The sequence below is a fragment of the Perognathus longimembris genome, chromosome 1, assembly GCF_023159225.1.
Source record: "Perognathus longimembris pacificus isolate PPM17 chromosome 1, ASM2315922v1, whole genome shotgun sequence".
Taxonomy (NCBI): Eukaryota; Metazoa; Chordata; class Mammalia; order Rodentia; family Heteromyidae; genus Perognathus; species Perognathus longimembris.
The window spans coordinates 135,665,412-135,685,797 of NC_063161.1; the positions used below are offsets into that span (position 1 = coordinate 135,665,412).

Here is a 20,386-nt window from a genome sequence, read left to right on the forward strand (position 1 = left end):
GACTTTATGGCTTTGCCTGCACAGGAAAAGAAAAGAACAAACCAGCATTTGTTGCATTGGAGGTTTCTAACAGGGGGGGACTGTTTAATTTCACTCTATGGTTAAATGGGAGCCCTGAGTATTAGTGGTATTACTTCAGTAGGATGCAAATTCAGCTCTCTTCTCAAACCCTAGTCTTGGAAACACTGAGTTTGCAGCTGCCATGATGTTAGCCCCCCAACCCCTTTACAAAAACACAATGTTATAAAACCTCTATTACCTTTTATTTATCTTTGATTAACCAGATATGTACACACAATGCTTTTTTCTCATAAAATTTCATTTAGAACAGATGAAATTTCTCAGAAGATATTTTATGGTAAGAAAAAATAGTTTCTTTTCAGTGCTGGCTTGTTGATTGTTTGAAAGTGCTCAGGAGGAGGAAAAGCACTAAATCTCCAGGCTGAATTTTCCTGCTGATAGACTGCCAATACTCCCTGCTGATAAACTTCCCTAAACCTTTCCTGAGAACAGGAGAACGTAAAACTTCACTTACAAGGGGTCCTGCATCCACTAGCCGTATTTTAGAAAGATATGTGCTTCTGGGGTCATCTGAGTCTACCTTATTAGTCCCTCATTAGTGTAATTTCCTCTATTATTCTCTACTCAAGCAGCTACAAAGTTATTTCATGCTTGACTGGCTGTATTAGGAAAACAATTTCAAAGGTATCAACTGGGTTTAATACCTGACAAAATGAGAAGCGGAGCTAACATGTGATTCGGGTAATGTAATTCCTGTTACATTATATTTATGTTAAAGAGGAAGGAGCATCTCTTAAAATACCTTCAACATTTGTCTTTCTGTCTCTCTAACATTTATAAAATTTCTGATACTGTGACTATAAAGAATGATTTGAATCCCTCTCATGTTCTGTGCAACAGTGAGTGTAAGAACTGTGCTTAGTTTTGTGGTTGTTTTTGTTGTGTGTTTTTTTTCCTACAGTACGGCATACCATCAACCACAGCAGCCCATCACATCTTTGAACAATTCTTCAAAAAGGTTCATGCATGATTTTCTGTTCTGAAACCAGCCAATTTCTATGCGTTAGCTGCAATAACAAATCTAATTCCTCTTAATTCTTCAAATAATTGAACGGAAGACTCATAACTGTCTCCTACCATTCACTCTTCTCTCCAGGGAGGGTAATGTCAACTGCCAGAGAAAGGGCAAATGTTTCTATCGATGTGAGGCCAAAGGGCAGAATGCCAGTTATGTTATTAAATTCCTATTTTAAAGTGATGAACTCTTTGTACTAGTACCAGAGTTTGAATTCAGTGTCTTGAGCTCTCAGTTGACTTTCTTGCTTTTGGCTGGAACTCTGCTATTTGAGCTATGCTTGAGTCTAGCATTTTGCTGGTTAATTGGAGATAAGAATCTCAAGAACTTACCTGCCTATGCTGGTTTCAAATGGTGATCCTTCCTATCTTATGCATTTCAGCTTCCTAAGAAGCTAAAATTATAGGCACAAGCCTCCAGGACTTGAGTATTGCAGACACACATGCACACACACACACACACACACACGTACATGTGTTGTACATCTATGTTCACATATGCCCTCTGTCTTATTCTCTTTGAATCTCTCTTTATGATTACTATAACCCATTTTAAGAATAGTCATCTTTTAACTCAATAAAGAAAGTAGGAGACAAATTCAAGGAAGTAGGAGACAAACTCAGCTTCTGTGATTATATAATTTGAATGTTCTCCAAAAGATTGATCTCAGGCCTTTTCCATCAATGACTGGAAATTGTCACTAGACCTCTCTGCTTGTCCACATATCCTTAAGCAAGTAGCCTCAAATGAGGAGTTGTGACAAGGTTGAAAATCTAGTGAAGGTGGGAGGAGGGTTGCTTGTTTGTTTTTAATCAACAAATACCTTGTGGACAGTTTTGCTACTTACCTTTCAGGCACGTGCAGAATCAAGATCTGTATGTAGCCTATTCATTCCCGCCTTTAATTTGCAGTCTTAGTTTTGTGAAGTATCTAAGTAGCCAACAATAAAAGATCATGGTTCTATTTTATTTCAATCATCATAAAACACTCACTAATTATGCCATCTAGTAACGAGGACCAATAGCCACATTAGTACTGACAGAGTTATTTTGAAAGTGAAAATAAGTTGTATTTTGTTATTACAATTTTCTTGAGATACTGAAGGTTGTATGTGTTATGTTCTCTAAGAAGCAGGTGCTGAGATAGAGCATGAATGTACCAAATTTCCTGAGGAATAACTCATGTGAAAAGAATAGGAAGTAGTAAGGGACAGGTGGAGACATGAGCCCAGGATGCAGACAGAACAAGTCTCTGGCAGCCCAATGGAGAGGTCTACAGTCAAGATTTCTCATCTAAGGAGCACCCAGTTGTTCAGAAATACCTGGACCTTTGCATTCGTCTAGTCTAGCCATTGACAGGAGAAACACCAAGAATGTAGCACTGGCTACCATTGCCTTACACAATCTTCAGCTAAGGACTTGGATGAGTCAGGCATGCTCAAAGCACAGGTACAAGGTAGATCTTGAATGCCCAACAGCTACCAGCAAAAACATCCCTTGCAATTGGAAAGTGTGCTTTTTTCTTGAAGAGAAATAGGATATCTCATTTTTTGCAACAGTGATTTGTTTTCTTTTCCTTTTATTTATTTATTTTTTTATCTTTTGTCAGTCATGGGGCTAGAGTTCAGGGCCTTGGTGAGGTCGCTCAGCTCTTTTGCTCAAGGCTAGCACTCTACCACTTCTGGTTTTCCAGTGGTTAATTGGAGTCTCAGGAACTTTCCTGGCAGGCTGGCTTCAAACCACAACCATCAGATCTCAGCCTCCTGAGTAGCTAGGATTAAGGCATGAGCCACTGGTGCCCAGCTCCTTTTATCGCTATGGTACCTGAGTTTGAACTCAAGGCCTCCTCTCTCTTGCTCAGCTTGCTTTCTCAGTTGGCACTCTACCACTTGAGTCCTGGCTCCATGACTTTTTTGCAGATTAGTTTAGAAATGGAGTCTTGAGGACTTTATTCTATCTGAGATGACTTCAAGTTGAAATCCTCTAGATCTCAGCTTTCTGTGTAGCTGGAATTAGAGGCATAAGCTACTGGCTTATGGCTCTCCATGATGATTTCTTGTTACCAAGTCCTTCTTCAATGAATATTTATATTTGTTGTTTCACTGTTTATTGCTATGTAACAAACATAACAAATACTTCATTATAGTAGTTGAAAACCTCAAATTTAATAGACTAAAAAGCTGCTTCAAGACAATCTATAAAGCTCATCGTGCAAACAACAGTACTAAGGCATGGGAGAGGTTTGGGGCTGTGGGTATAGTGGTCTATGTTTTGGTCCTTATCTGACTACCCATGGCTGCACCTTGCAGAGTTTTATCTACTGTAACTTTCATCCATTTACTGACCTCACAGAGCCACTGCTCAATACCAGGTTCTGGAAACACTATACCCAAGCTGTTTACAACCCATGGGGAGTCTCTTAGTCTGGAACATCGCTTTTTTTCATTGCATCCCAGATGTAAGGACATGACTTCAAGGTCCAAATACTCTTTGCATATCTCCATAGGAATTAAAGTAACTTAATGATTGTTGTTCTGGCTCCTGCTAGTCTTTGAACATGCTCCGTGACTGTACCTCCTCTTATATACACCCAACCCTAGGTAGTTTTCCTGATTCCCAGGAAAAGGAGTTCCTGAGCTCCTTCACAGAAAATAAAAGGGCCTATGTCCATGAAAGGAGTGGCCTATGCCTCAATTAGCTCATATGGCAGTACTAAGAGTTTTCAGGATCTGTACATGGAAAGAATAGAGGGGTTGTAAGGAACAAAGTGTATGGATTTGCAGCACCTTGACTACACATTCCAGTGAGAACAGTTCTGACTTCAAGTACGTCAGGAAAATAAGATGGTATTGAAATGGCGTGGCACACACTGAGCTCTTTCCCCCTAGAGTTAGAAGCTAATATCAGATGTGGTAGGGATGCAGCTCAGTGGCAGAGCACTTGTCTAGCATGCACAAAAGCTTGGATTCCATCCCTCCACAAAAAAAGGAAAAAGTGTCTTGTGATAATGTTATTGACCATCTAAGTATGCAACTTCCTGAACCTATTCAGCTTCATCAACTGTTCTCCATATGTCTTCTAAAGTGATTTCACATCTCATTGAATTCATTTCTATGGATAAGATATGCTCAGTCCTTAGAGTCTCCCAGAATGTCAGAGTATTTAGATTGCCAAATGAAACAGATGATACAGTGTGCCATGTTCAGAAAGTTTCAAAGTGGAACAATCATCATTTTCAAAGGGAGCAAAAAGCAGCCCAAAAAGATAAATGAAAAAGAAGGCTTGGGTTATTTTTATAGAGCCTCTAATCAAGCCTGGACATCCACAGGAACAGGTTTTCATAACAGTCAGGAAATTACTGACTCAGGTTTATGTCCCCCTGTTATGTGTGTTAACATAATTGTTCCACTAATTCAGACCTCTAAGAAGCTTAGTTCCTGTTCTTATCTTGCTTGGACTTAGAAAAACCATAAGGAAAATGCAGTATCCTTCCATGTCTACATCTCTAGGTGAAATTGCTCAAATAACTGAGCTTTGAGTTTGTGTGGGTGACCTGGGCATTCCTTCCAAATACAGAAAGTGAAGAAAGACCTTTCCCAGGCCAAAACTCACATTACGAAATGGTCTTGAAGATTGTTACGGAGCCTTAATATCTTCCTAAAGAATACATTCAGATACAACTTTGCCTAAGAGTATTGATAAAAAAACAACAACAACAAACAAAACAATGTAGAAACCTTTGCTACATTCAGTATTACTGAATTTCGTAGAGGCACTGATTCCACCAAATGTCATGATACTCCCAATACTATCATCTGACTGATTTTTGGAGCTGTTGCAAGAGATATTCATCTTTATTGCATTCCTCCAAAATTAAATTATGCCCTTGATGAACAAATGCCTGGCAATGTACCATGCTAACTTACCTTTCACACGCCTCTCCTCTGTAGAAGATATTCAGTCAAGAGTTTTATTGACTGAAGACCCTGAGGCATTTGTGATATTCTGACCCACTTCAGAACTCATTTCATGTATCAACAAAAGAAGTAGTACTTCTATCATCACATCAGAAGTGGCCCAATTCTCATCAGTTATAATGACTATAATAGAACATACAAAATGATTATCATGAAGGAACCCAAAAATTATTAACTTTTTTTTCTAGTCCTGGGGTTTGAACTCAGGGCCTGAGCACTTTCCTTTTGCTTCCTTTTTTTCTTAAGGCTAGCACTCTACCACTTGAGCCACATCGCCACTTCTAGTTTTTTCTGTGTATGTGGTGCTGAGGAATCAAACTCAGGGCTTCATGCATGGTAGACAAGTACTCTACTAGTAGGCCACATTCCCAGCCCGAACTCGAGAATATTAATGTGTCTGTCACAATTATACGTTGAAGATGGTGATACTGCATGCTTTTATCATTTCTAGTTCTGTTGATTCCAAGCTGTTGTAATTTTCCTTCCATAAGCCATTCCAAAATGTATATTAGAAATTAAACTTCTCTGTTTATTATTCCTTCAAACTCATGGCTTAATATTAGAGGTATTCTGAGTACCTAACAACTGATCCATAAACAAACTCTCATACCAACTCTGATTTCTTTCCTTCAGTGCTATGTTCTAGTCTCATCTAGGTTACTCTATTCTGTGGCAACTTTCCTACTCCAGCTTCTTTGGTGGTTTCATTTGAAATATATAATAAAATTCAACTTCGTCCTCTTGTATCCAGTGCTGTCCTCTTTTGAATTTCTGCCTACTTCTCTTTCCATTCAGCCTATGGATAGGCCCCTTAATATATGCAATCTAATAACCCTAAAAGTGATCTAGTCCCCAAATACATTTTTCCCTGATTCAAATGAGACTGGTTGACAATAAAGGAACATATAGACTCCTGCATGTGGCTGTAAATAATCCCTCTGAGCTAACATAAAATAATGCACACAATATTATTGTGTGCTGTGAAACACTGAAAGAGGTAAGATTCTACTTTATAGACTTTAAAAATGTACCCATGAATTGTGACTCTGTGTGTGTGTATGTGTGTGTGTGTGTGAGTGTGTATGGGTTAAAATAAAGTCTGGCAGAGTCAATATATGCCAAAAATTAATAATGATTCACTTTCACTAGGTAAAATTCTGAGACTGTTTTCCAATTTTTATGTATGTATCAGAATAGTTTATAATTTTTTAAAAAAGCTTATATGCGGGGCTGGGGATATAGCCTAGTGGCAAGAGTGCCTGCCTCGGATACACGAGGCCCTAGGTTCGATTCCCCAGCACCACATATACAGAAAACGGCCAGAAGCGGCGCTGTGGCTCAAGTGGCAGAGTGCTAGCCTTGAGCGGGAAGAAGCCAGGGACAGTGCTCAGGCCCTGAGTCCAAGGCCCAGGACTGCCCCCCCCCCCAAAAAAAAAAAACAAAAAAACAAAAACAAAAAAACTTATATGCTTGGTTCATGGCACCACCCAGCTAATCCAAGGTCATCATACTCTGTTCTATATGTAGTCATTATCCACATGTACCTATTTAAATTTAATCAATTTAAAGAAATTATTTAAACATTCCATTCCACCATTGCACTAGCCACATTCCTAATGTTCACTTGATTGCCTTCCTTTTGATAATTGGCTTCATTTAGATTCAGGCAGAGTAAAGCAGGTGCAGGCCTGAGCACCTGTGATCTGCCAGGAAGAAGGAGTGGGTGATGTCCCAATCTGTGTGTTCATTTATGCAGGATCTTTGCATGTGTATGGGAGCAATAGTATCTAAGAGGCAACCTGCTGAGTAAATTCAAATGGAAATAAGAAGTATCTTTACCTAGTAATTTTTTTAAGGAAAATGAGAAGATCAAAGCTTTTGCAATGCTGCTATTTACCTATTTCAGTTGTAAAGAAAAACAAACAGATTGATTTGGAAGAGAGTATTTTTCCCTTTCTCCCCCTTTTCCTAATTTTCAAATAACTAACAATGCATAGGGAGAAAAAAGAATTCTATTTCTTTCTGACAAGAAAATTAAAATGATGTCAAAAGTATCTTCAAAAAAGTTTTAAAGTAAACACAGGAGAGTCTACCTTTTACCTTAGTTTTTCTTTTCTTATTGGTTTTATTTCATTATTGATTTACAGGAGTCAGTTGTGTGTGTGTGTGTGTGTGTGTGTGTGTGTGTGTGTGTGTGTGTGTGTTATACTCAGTACCAATCATACCTATGTTTGAATATTATAAACAATTTCTCCCAGTCTATTACATTTCTGCTGACTTTGTTGAAGGGTTGACCAAATAGAACACCTTGAATTTTGATGTAATCAAACCTTTCCATTTTCCCCTTCCATGTCTTTTGTGTTTGGAGACTCATTTAAGAAATACACCCCTCTTAAGTATGTTTATTACTGTTTATCAAATAACCATCAGGTTCCATTCTTTCTGCTTCACACTCAAAGATGAATTCCTGAAGAGCTTGCAGTTGAGTGGCAAGAAAATAGGGGCAATTAAATAATGGCACTACAACACAGAATGTGGTGAGCCTCACTACATTTTCAAATAGTTCACTGTGTCTTCACGCCAAAACAGTTTTCCCCAACATTATGCCTATGGAAATACAGAACTTCCTTCAGAGAGCAATAGGGTATGTTTTGTAGTGATTTTCACAATTTTGACTTGTGTAAGCTAGAAGAAGTAAATTAATAACTCCTATAACTTCACAACACCTCTGAGCATCTTGGGAATTTTGCCTATTGTGTTTTGAGAAGATCATTTATAGATAAAAGAACCTGTGACCACCTTCTAGCAGTGATGAAGTTCAGGTCCTGTATCCCATTGCTAAACCACCCATTTGACCACATGCAACATCACTCTACTTCTTAACTTCTTTACCTGCTTCTCCATTGAAGACCACCTCCCACCATGTCATTCTCTTCTTACCTAGCTCCTTTGAACTACATATAAACTTAATGCTCTCCCTAGAAACTTCCTCTATATAATTTCATACATTTAAAATAACATACACGGGCTGGGGATATGGCCTAGTGGCGAGAGAGCTTGCCTCGTATACATGAGGCCCTGGGTTCGATTCCCCAGCACCACATATACAGAAAACGGCCAGAAGTGGCGCTGTGGCTCAAGTGGCAGAGTGTTAGCCTTGAGCAAAAAGGAAGCCAGGGACAGTGCTCAGGCCCTGAGTCCAAGGCCCAGGACTGGCAAAAAAAAAAATAAAAATAAAATAAAATAAAATAACATACAGGTACTTTACATAATAATATAAGGAAACACGGGAGTTTAGTTTTGGAAAGGTTGTACAGGTGCCTTCCTCCATTCTCATTTAATGATATGATTATATAGAACTACATCCAGAGGAAACTTGGAGAAATGTCTTAGAGATATTGATGGTAAACCTGATGTGGAGCCTGGCAGGCTGGAACCAGCAAGAAGAGCTTGTGTACAGTTAAGATGCCCCATTGGGGTGAGGGTTGCAAGAACAACTGCCATTACCTTGGAGACAACATTACAGCAATTGCTCATACGCTATGAAAGAGATGGATAGTTGCAATCATAGAAAATCCAAGTATAGACTCAATATAGAAGAGATGCTAAATTTCTATTTCTAATTGCCATATTCTTTTTGTTGTTGGTGGTGGTCAGTCATGGGGCTTGAACTCAGGTCCTGGGTGCTGTCCCTGAGTATTTTTACCCAAAGCTAGTAGTCTTTGTTCCATGTCTTTGAACCATAGCACTACTTCTGGTTTTCTGGTGGTTAATTGGAGATAAGAATCTCATGGACTTTCCTGCTCAAGCTAGCTTTGAACCACAATCCTCAGACCTCAGCCTCTTGAGTAGTTAGGATTATGGGCATGAGCCACCTGCGCCCAGCTATGATCTTAGATTGGCATGACATATGGGCACTGGTGTCTCCAGAGCTCAGTTGGTGAGAAGGGGTTCCTGAACTGTGAGGAGTCATCTGTGTCTGAAATCTTAACTGTAGTGTGAATCTTCCCACGTGTGTAACCATAATTGTGATCATTGATTCAATAATCAAGGGAAGACAGTATATCTAGATATATCATGGTAAAAATGGAGCTTTCATTTCCTTATATGATTCATATAATCAAGCTGTTTCTCTCTCTCACACACACACACAAATACACACAGTACAACTAAACATTTACATTCTCATTCTTTTATTTGTTCCTTTTTCTTTCTCTCCTTCCCAATCAGAAGCTTGTCTACACATTCCTGAGTCCTATGAATATTCCATAAGGGATTGATAATTATACCATATCAAAATAGGTAAGTGTGGGAAATTCATGCTCAAATACAGTTTAAAAATGTAGTGCACACTAAAAGATGCTTCTGGGAAAATCCACAATATTGATATGTCCGGAGAATATTCCAGTAACAAAGCCTATTAGATTATTTTCCTTCACCTAAGGTCTAAGTTGTGTTTGAATCCTTTAGTAAATAACTTTTACTTGGGACTTGCAATGCCATGCATTAAAATTTTAATGCATAGTTGCAGCATGACCAGCATAAAAGAAGTAATGATAAAATTCTCTTCTTTCTTCCCCTTAGACTCGAGATGATTTCTTAGGATAGGTGAAGCTTAGTCAGAAAGCCCAACCAGTCTGGACACAAACCAATTAAAAGCTCAAAATGTAATAGCTACATTGAAGATAATTCAATACCAGGGCTTTGCACTCACTATGCTGCCAGTGTTTTCACACACAGTGCCTTCTGATGAAGCCATCTCTCTTTCTTACTGAAAATCTCATTCAATTATGAATAAAGGAAATTTTAAAGATGGCAAGAAAATTACATTTCCTTTAGAAATTTTAAGTGCCATTTCTTCAACTGGCTCTTTAAAAATTGAGAAGGCCTTATCTTCATAGATTAATGAGACATCTCCATTCTTAATGTGTCTGCTGCATGCTTCTTAGCTGTCAGAAGTGATACACATCTGATTTACTGAGGATCAGGGTAAGTATTTTGGACATCTGTAGAATCTTATCATTTCAGTTTCCTCATCTTCCTCAATGTATTTTGGCTGCGGCAGATGGCATATGAAAGGTTCTGTACTAACATCTGCATCTTTCTTCTCCCTTCTTAAGACAAAAGAACTACTCATGGTGTGAGCATCTAAAGTCTGCCCTTCAGACCGCATGCCTTTATACTTTTAACTTACTTAGTGGTTCTCATTCCTAAGAAGAAGACAAGTGCCGGATGAGTGAAATCCATCTATATTGTGAGTAGAGCAGAAACCCAGTCCAGAGCCCATGTCTTAACTTCTCCAAACACAAGAAGAAGTGTTTCTGCCATCATTCTTTGAGTTACCAATGATTTATGTAAAGCCAGTGGGAAATTTTTTGATAAGGACAAAAGTGACTCCTACAAAGTCCAGCATAAATTGGACTCAGCATAAACAAGAAAGTGAACAACTATCAGAATCAATAGTTATTCTTTCTTTCCAGGCCTTGTGGTTTCTTTACTTTACACATCTGCTACATGCTTCTCCATATATTCAACCCATTAGCTTTCACAGTGTTTCCAGCTTCAGTCGAGCACATGAGGCAACTCTCTACCTCCCCACTCTGTACCTTCTTCTGTATTTCCTGAATCCATGTGGTCAATAAGACAAAAATCCATAAAACTTACTTCAAATTCTTGAAGAAATCTCATTGGTCAAGCTTGGGCCAAGTCGTAACCCTTTATAGAGTTAGTTATAGCAAGAGAGCACTCTTCAAAGACAAGATGACTAGGTTTTAAACGTACAATGTTCAGAGAAGAAAATCCTGATCTGGATGAACCACTTAAATGGTCTCAACTGTATTTATGTAGAGTATGAGGCAAGCTATTCTCTTGTACCAAAAATATAGGCAGCATAAAGTCCAATTTGTTAAATGCAGAAAAAATTGCTTTCATTTTATAAAATAAATCAAGTTGCTATAACCAATTAGAAATACAAGGTAACTTTAGCACCAAATGTTTATTTTTTTATGATTCTGAAGGCTGAACGGTGTCTGATAAAGATCCTTAGCTGTGTAACTATGTATATATACAAGAAACACCTTTCATGTCTCTTGTTAGAAAGGTATTGATCTGATTTATGGAGGTTCCATAGACCCCTACTCCAAACATCACCATATTGAGAACATAGAGCTCATCCTGTGATTCTGTAGGAGTTTATAGCTATAGCTCTGCCTTAGAATGTTAGCTCTTTAACAGCAGGGTAACTAAGTGATGGCATGGGTTAGCAACAGTAGGCAGTGACTGAGATTCCAATAGTATGATGTGGAACTGGAAAAGGGCAGTGGCAGCTGGCATAAGAAAGATGAGATAGATGCAAGGAGGAAAGTGAGTACAGTTTGGCCACTGAACTTGTGTGGTGCAAATTAGAGGAAGGAATTTAAGATGACATTGAGATTTCTATCCTGTGTGGCAGAGAGGATAAGGAACTGAAGAGAAACTCATCTGGCAGAGGAAAGAAATGTTGGGTTCCAGTATAGGTACATGGAATTTGCAATGTCCCAGACCACTATGTTGCTGGGAAGGGGAGCACACAGAGCTGAGAAGAATTTTATGAGGGTAGGTGACGTAGATACAAGAATGGACACAACAGAAAGAAATGAGACCTTCCAAGAGGAGAGCAATTGGCAAGGAGGCTAAGCACAGGTCCTTGGAGGACATACCACTTATAAAACAGGCCCAAGAAGAGGAAAATTTAGGAGGTGAGCACTCTTGCCACTAGGCCATATTCCCAGCCCGAGAGGAAAATTTGAAGCCAATGGGAAAAAGAAAAAAAAATTACACATAGGAGAATGTAGTGTTTTTACGGAATTAAAACAATAAATTGGTAGCCAGGTGCCAGTGGCTCACATCTGTAATCTGAGCTACTCCAGAGGCTGAGACCTGGAAGACTGAGGTTTGAAAGCCTGAAAAGTCTGCAAGACTCCATCTTCAATTAACCAGCAAAAATGCTGGACAGAAGGTATATCTTTAGTGGTAGTGGAAGTTATGAGTGAAAATATGAGGTTTTGAGCTCAAACTCAAGTACTAGCATGGGAAAAGGAGAGACAGACAGACAGACAATGGAAGAGCACAGTCAATGTCTCACACCAAAGGCAGGTGGAAGAGGAAATAGGTTTTTAAAAACAAGAAAAAGAACCCTAGCTCTTAGAAAGCACAAATAATTTCACTATGCATTTTGGCACATGTCATCTAATTCTGCTAATAGTAGGTTTAATACACACACACACACACACACACACACACACACACACACACACACACACACCAGAATAGTTAAATAGCCCCAAAATTCAGATCTCAGGCCTACCCATTTACCACTTTTTTGTGAGCTTAGATAGATTTCCCCTTTATTAGATGAGGCTTGCTTATTAAAACTCACAAGGTATCATAGATAAGAACTTTAAAGTTACCTAGTTGGTTATATAGCCAATGAGTATGAATCTCATTGGCATTCCTTTTGCCTTCCTTTTATAAGATCTTTCATCGCCACAGAAAGCCACATAAGCTAAAATATCATGACTTGAAAAAAATCTGTAAGTAGTTGTACAAAGGGTTTTAATTCAGCACGTCAGTTTATGCTACAAAGAATCTTACCAACTTTTGAAGCAACTGAATATTTCCAATGTCTGCATGAAGTAGGCACAGAGTATGAGGTGAATATATACAATCTTACTTCATGGTTGCCTCTGAACACTTCTTGTTTGCTCTTAAAGAAGAAAGAATGGATTTTAATATACACACTGGTCCACTTTGGGTTCCTCAGTTTTTCCAAGAGGATGTTTTTCTTAACCATTGCTTAATGGCCTGCAAATTTAGAGAGATAAGTCTGCGTTTAACTAGCCAGGAGTTTGCTAGAAGATAGTCTCTAATTAATTGTTGTCCAGTAATTTTGAGACCTCAAACAGAAAAACTACAGCTAGAGGAGAGTCCTGAAAACCACATCATTCATCCATATTTCCACAAGACTGCTATGAGTTGGATGTTATGAGCTGGATGCTGCTGTTAGTACGAGATACACACTTCTCATTAAATCCTCATGACAAATGAAAGAGTAGCATAACTGGCTCATATTACAAATGAAGAAACTGAGGTATGAAGACTTGTGTCACACACCTAGTAAGCAGCAGAGCTGTTTTTGAGTGATGATAGGCTAGCCTACTCTCTGAAGCTTTTGCTATTCTCAGGTTTAACCTAGACTGAATCACAATGCCTGCTGCCTCCACTTTATCTCACAGAGTTGTTTTTGTGACTTTTGTCAATATTACGTGTGTATGAGAGAGAAAGAGAAAGAGGGGGGAGAGAGAGAGAGATGAGGATCAAAAAATCAGAACATTTTTTAATGCTAGGCAAGATCTCTATAGCTAAGCTATCCCTGGTCCATATTAAATATTTATTGAATGGGTTTGAGATCTTATATAAAGAATAGCATCACCACACTTACCATCAAGTCAGTACACTCGTTCACATCCTCCATGAGAATGCCAAGGAAAAATTCCTTCCTTGTGACCTTCCTGGTCATAATGTCAGAAGCCTTGTACTTATTCTTGACTGTCAGTTTGGTGTTTTGTTTTTTTAATCTCATAGGTGCTGTGAAATGTGTAACAGATCCACATTTGTGGTGTCATATATATTGTTAGATGATTTACACTGAAAGATAATTCTTGTCTCTATTTTATGTCAGCCCACTAGTTTCCTTTCTTATTCTCTTCCAACTTCTTGCTGATGCTGGCTTGCTTTATTTGGTGACAGTTGATATATCTCTGTGTGGAACAAAGTGAGAATATGCAAATATGCCTTCTTGCATCTCTGTGAGACAGTTATTATTCACTTTCATACAGAGAAAGGAACTGACCCTCAAAGGCATTTAAATGAAATATCCAAATATGTTCCACATAGTTTAGCATTTAATAGTGTGCTGACCCATTTATAATGTGATTTCCCCAGGGCACATAAATTTTTGTGGAGAGATATATTTAATAATCCCAGGTCCATCCCCATGAATTTTGTGACTTTATGCAATTCAAGAAATTTCTCCATACTTCTTTTACTTACCTGTGAAGTTGGAAATGGCAATATACTTACCCTATAGGATGACTGAGTTAATGTATAAGTTAGTATGGTCATATATGCCTATAAGCTCAGCTACTTAAGAAGCTGGGGCAGGAGGATTGTTTGAACCCAGGAGTACCAGGCCAACATGAGGGAAATTCTGGCTCAAACAACACAAAAGATTTAATTTATGTAAAGTACTTAGAACATTTCTCAAGGTGCATACATAGTATACCTATACCATCTCCTTTTCCTTTCCCTTATCTTCCTCCCTATCTTCCTCCAGCTTCTGAGATCATGCCTCTGTTGTTTTTAAGCCTCCAGCCTTTCTCAAAGTGGCACACTAACTCTAAGGGACAGCAGCAAAGTTGCAAAAGGACTCACTCTACATTTTCTTACATTTCCTTCCAACCTACTCCATTGGCTTCTGCGTCTGGATCCTAGTTGGGTGTTCCCCACCTCACTCCTGTGTGCAGCTAATGGTACTGGAGCTGGGATACCCTTCCACCATTCTTCTAGAAATCCAGAGGCTGGCTATGCTGTTCACTAGAGTCCTTCCCCAAAATCCTATGTGGGCATCACAATCAACGCTTACCACCTAAGCCCTGATGCAATGTTTCTTCATTGCCTTGCTCTATGGAGCAGAGCATCTCCATGGGGCTGAGCCGAAACCTCTTGAGCAAATCCTCTCCCCCCGCTACAGGAAAGGCTACAGGAGCTTTTCCCTCCAGTCTCATTATGCCAAGGCCTTTCCTACCAGTTCTAGCCATTTCAATGAATCCCACTTGGATCAGCTGATACCTCTGACAGAGCAAACTCTACTCCTAGCTTTGGTGAGCACTCCCTAGTTAAAATACCCAATCACTTGGGGTTGAGATTCCCTCGTCTTTACCGCCCTTCGTGTGCAACAGCTCAGAAAGCAGCTTCCTAGAAGAGCTGTTGACTGACGGATTAGTTTATAGCTCATGGCCAAATCAGTATGAAAAACCTCTTTGGAGATAGAAATTCATTCTCATAGGAAAATCTGACCATGCCTCCCAGTTTTACCACCACAAGTGTAAGTGTCCTGGGAAATAACACTGGACCTAGGCAGATTGGGACAGGAGTCATTCAACACTAGGAATCACAAGGGTGAGCTATGTCCCTTACACTGTAGACCAGAATCTAATCCTGTCATTCTAATCAACCTTATGTTTTTAGGCCCCTAGTCCCCAGTGGACACACACATACATTCACCAAGAGGCACAAATGTCACTACTGCCCTGATCCCCTCTCTCATATCAAGCTTCCTTGCTCATGGCTTTGAGACCCAGTTATTACTGGCCCTATGATAGTGTAGATTGAACCTGGGGCCTTGTACATGATAGGCAAGCACTTGCACCATATCCTCAGCCCCCTGCTCTCTGCTCCTATGATATGTGAGGGGCGGGCGGGGGGAGAGTTTGTTTAGTTTGGTTTTTGTCTGTGGTTTCTGTTTTTGTTTCTTTGGAGGGGTTTGGAGCTTAAGCTAAGACCTTACTTTTCTTAGATGGGTATTCTTCCACTTGAGCCATGCCCCAGATTTATTTTTCTTACATTGGTTTTCATATATGGATTTTACTTTTGCCCAAATTGTCTGAGACCACAGTTGCATTTATATCACCCCTATTGCTAGGATGACAGGCACAGGCCAACAAGCTCTATTTTATTAGTTGGGATGAAAGTGTCAATATCATTTTTCCCAGGCTGGCCCTGAACCATGATCTCAAGGATTCCATGATCCCATTCTCCATCTCCTCAATAGCTAAGATTACAGGAATGAGCCATTACAACCCGATTTTGTTATGCCTTTTGCCTGGGCTGGTTCTGAATTCAAGGTCCTCCTGATTTTTGTCTCCCAAGGACCTGACGATTACAAGTCTGTGACATTTACTTTTCTCTAGTCAATGGAGGGGCTTGGAAAGAAACATTGCACTTTTTAAGTCACTAGACCATTTATGTAAGCAAGACTGCATTGCATATACCACAGAATTGAGACACATAAGGGCCAAAGGGGAATGAAGATATTGAAGGGATGAAAGAGATCTGGGTTCATTGTCTCCATAAACTGCTATGCTAAATGACAAAGTAAGTTCAACACATAAACCTGAAAATAAAGAAAAGTGAAGGGACGGGTAGGATGATAGGGGTGGGTTAAAATGTTGAAAGGGGTAACATTGATCAAGAGACGCTGTCTTCATAAACTGCATTATTAAATGGCAGCTCCACTGTACAACTATTTAAGATAATAAAAATATGAGAGGAGAAAGAAAGAGAGAGAGAGAAATACAATACTCAACCCTGGATCACAGATACAGTTGGCACCTCCTTTCTGAATCCTTGGGGCAAGAGCCACACTTTTTGCATTGTCTTATATTGGATTGGCCTAGGGAAGTGAGAGCTATGGGGCGTTCCTGCACTGTGACTTCCTCCCACGATCATAATTGCCTCGCTCACACTGACATCTTCAACCCTCATTCTCAGCCCCATGCAGCCTCACCATCTGCTCCTGTGACAGCAACATGATGGCCTCCCTCTATGCATTCCTAAATGAGGTTGTGAAGGAACCAGAGATGGCGAGTAAGCCAGCTGGCACCAGTGACACAAACCTAGACAGAGATGAATCGTGACCCAGGACAGGGGAGGAAAAGAGAGTTTTCAAATTGCTAATTGTGAGGTATCGTTGGAGCAAGGGGCACACCTCTACCCATGCTCATGAGCGGAAAATCCATGTAGTTTGGTTTTCTTCTTCCACCAATGTCATCATCAGCTTCTTTTTACTATAAAAATCACCAGGGCTGGGAATATGGCGTAGTGGTAAAGTGTTCGCCTAGTATACATGAAGCCCTGGGTTTGATTCCTTAGCACCACATATATAGAAAAAGCCAGAAGTGGCACTGTGGCTCAAGTGGTAGAGTGCTAGCCTTGAGCATAAAGAAGCTAGGGACAGTGCTCAGGCCCTGAGTTCAAGCCCCAGGACTGACAAAAAACAAAACAAAACAAAACAAAGAATCACCAAAGAATATTCAATTCAAAAAGACGATTAGAAATTGAGGTATGAGTTGTTCATTTTTGCCTCTCTGCATCTCTGAATTATATTGGATTGTTCCTGGGAGTTTGCAAATTGCTTGAAAATAACAGGAAAGGGATTCTTGGTTGTTCAGCAGAAGAAAGAGCCAAGCTGCTCAAGTCCCCTCTACCTCTATCACACTGAGATTTTCTGGGCTTGGTTGTTGTTGTTGTTGTTTTAATGTACAGTACTGAAATTGTTTTGTGTACTCGTTCCATTCTCTCTGCTACTTCTGGGATCGAGTCATTCAAGATTCATTCCATGGATTTCAAATTTAAGCAGAGGATGTTATCTCTTGGTTGTCATTGTTAACAATATTGCTGAGATGGATGTCGTTTATGTGAAGACATCTCTGTGTTTATAATTCCTATGCCTTACTTTTGTTATGGATATTTTTCTACATTCATTTCCTTCACTTTTACTTTTCTTTCTAAAGAGAAGTCACATGGGTACTCAGTAAGATGGAATATGCTTCCTTTACTAGCTAGATACTAGTCTTGCTTGTGGTTTCTTTTTATCCAAAAATGCCTCCTCTCCCAGATGCTGTCTGTTCTCCAGGCAGCTGTCCCCTACCAGCGGATGAAGTGGAGATAGAACTGTGCTTCCAGCCACATGCAGGGGACACACACAGAAATCTCACATCTACCCTGTGCAGGAGACAGAGACCGATCCAGAGGCAGAGTCCCCAAACTACTGAAATCCTAAAATCATCTTATTTCTAAAGCACTCAAAGCAGCTGGCTAGGGTTCATGTCACCAGGCCAACTCAGTTGAGTAGTCAGGCATAAAAACAGCCTAGTTTTGACTTTGTTAGCTAGTTGGAGGTAAGAGTACCACCGGGAGAAGAACATTGGAGCATCTATCTCTCTGTCTTGTAAGAAACACAATTATCCATGATTCTTCCCTGTTGCAACCATTAAAACAAGTTCCTGAAGCAGCAGACATGGCTGACATGAAGTTTGCTGATTTATACATGGTGCCAATAAACAAGAGCTAGAGAAATAACGTGGGAGTTAAAGGCAGAAACAAGTCATATAAACAGGAAGTGAAGGGGAGTATAGTTTGTGATCTACCTGAGTAAAAGACCTTTCTATCAAAGTGTTAGGAGTTTGTACTGAGAACACTATAACAAGGAAATATGAAAGGCTTCTGCATGAAAAAAGAAAGTCACTGGTGATGGTGGCCAAAGAGGAAGATAAGGCAGAAGGATCATGAGTTTGAGACCAGCCTGGGGTACACTTTTAGACTGGCACCTGCCAGTGGCTCAGGCCTATAATCCTAGCTACTAAGGAGGCTAAGATCTAAGGATCTCAGTTCAAAGCCAGCCCAAGCAGGAAAGTTCATGAGACTCTTATGTCCTACTAATCACACACACACACACACACACACACACACACACACACACACATAAAATGGAAGTGGAGCTGGGGGTCAACGTGGTAGAGTGCTAACCTTGGGCAAAAAAACTCAGGGACAGTGTCCAGGCCCTAAGTTCAAGTCCCAGAACTGGAAAAAAAGAACAAACAAACAAAGGGAAAATCATAAGAAGAGAGGGAAAATGAGAAGGGTGGGGAATATTCTTAGTCCAAATGACTTTTAAGGAAAATTATTCTTTTACTTATGGTAAGGTAGTATAATACAGGTATCCTCCCAGAAATGGAAGATGTGCTGGCTCTGAAAGTATGTTGGAACAGGCAGGTTACTCAGGCTGTGCTTCCATGTTATCTCCTCTATCCTATGCATCCTCTGAGAGTGTAGCAGCAGCAGACTCTGGATGTCTCTACAAGCCTTGCTGTGATCTGCCTTTCAGATGGGAGCTGCATATTATTTGCTGGATGTTTTCTATAACAGATGTTATCAGGCAGACAAGCAAGCACACACTCCCAGAGCCTAGAGTATGCTGAACCAGGCACACACACAGGCATGCACTTGCCAATACTAATACTGGGTGATGGAGAGAGTGTGCTCTGAGGGCCGAGTGTTGTTCCAAAGCCCTGCTAACATCTCTGTGTTACCATGCTGTATTTTCAGCTTGTCATCATGGCTGGGACAGTGCTGCTTGCCTACTACTTCGAATGCACTGACACTTTTCAGGTGCATATCCAAGGATTCTTCTGTCAGGATGGAGACTTAATGAAGCCGTACCCGGGGACGGAGGAAGAAAGCTTCATCACTCCTCTAGTGCTCTATTGTGTGCTGGCTGCCACCCCAACTGCTATTGTAAGTACAGAGACTTCCTGCTTTATTGTCAGATACCAAAGCCTATTTCCTGTTCTGCTTTTTCTCCTCTTTCCTCTCCTCTTGGGCACTCACCAGCAATCTGATCAATGGGATTCTGTTTCAGCCAAGCAGAGTAAATAGAGCTCTGTATAAAAACTCATTGAAATAAGTCTTGTATTTTGTAGGTAGTTTTTTTTTTTATTTTTAGCATCTAGAGTTAAAATCTATATTTATATATTTTAAATAAATATAAGCATATTTACTTATGTATTTATATATTAAACATAATGTAATGTATAATTAACTAGTATATAGTTAAATATATGTGTATATATTATACATATATGTTTTGAAAAAGCAAATGTGAGCATCATAAGTCAATAGAAATGATTAGCTCCTGAAAAAAACAAAAACAAAAGCTGGAGATTGGTTGCATTCAGACACAATCCTGACAGTGAGAACTGGCTTGGCATGAAGACTTAGATCACGATAGAATAAACTGTCCCTGGCTCGTATCTCCTACAGGTCGGATTGACTTTCCAGAGAGGACAGAGATGAAGGAAACCTCTCTACCCAAAAGTTGCTGTTGCTTAACAATAGTTGTCATTCTTGATGATTCTGACTCTGTCCACATTCCAACACATTCAACTGAATTGCAACTTTTCCTTCATTTGTTTCATTTTATCTCATGAAGCAAAAAAGAAAAAAGTCTTCAAGGAAATATCTAAAAACTAAGTGACTTAACACTTAGATACATTTATTTTGAAAATGATATTTCATGGAAATTTTAAAGTAGAAATTTCTATATCTAAACATGCTACCTGGACATATTAATTACAGTGAAGTCTCAGTTGCCATTTTGTCCTTTCCCCAACCCTTTCTCATCTCTCCTTCTAGATGCCCGTTACTTCCTTTATAGG

The 20,386-nt window shown here is 39.6% G+C and overlaps 1 protein-coding gene across 4 annotated transcripts in view; it reads left to right on the forward strand.

Annotated features, from left to right (window-relative positions):
• Plppr1 (phospholipid phosphatase related 1) overlaps positions 1-20,386 on the forward strand; it is a 243,638-nt gene that overhangs the window by 178,348 nt on the left and 44,904 nt on the right. For all 4 annotated transcript variants that reach the window (XM_048338192.1, XM_048338214.1, XM_048338202.1 and 1 more), the window contains exon 3: positions 19,278-19,466. In XM_048338192.1, the coding sequence (XP_048194149.1) occupies positions 19,278-19,466 (189 nt within the window). The remainder of the gene's footprint in view (positions 1-19,277; positions 19,467-20,386) is intronic.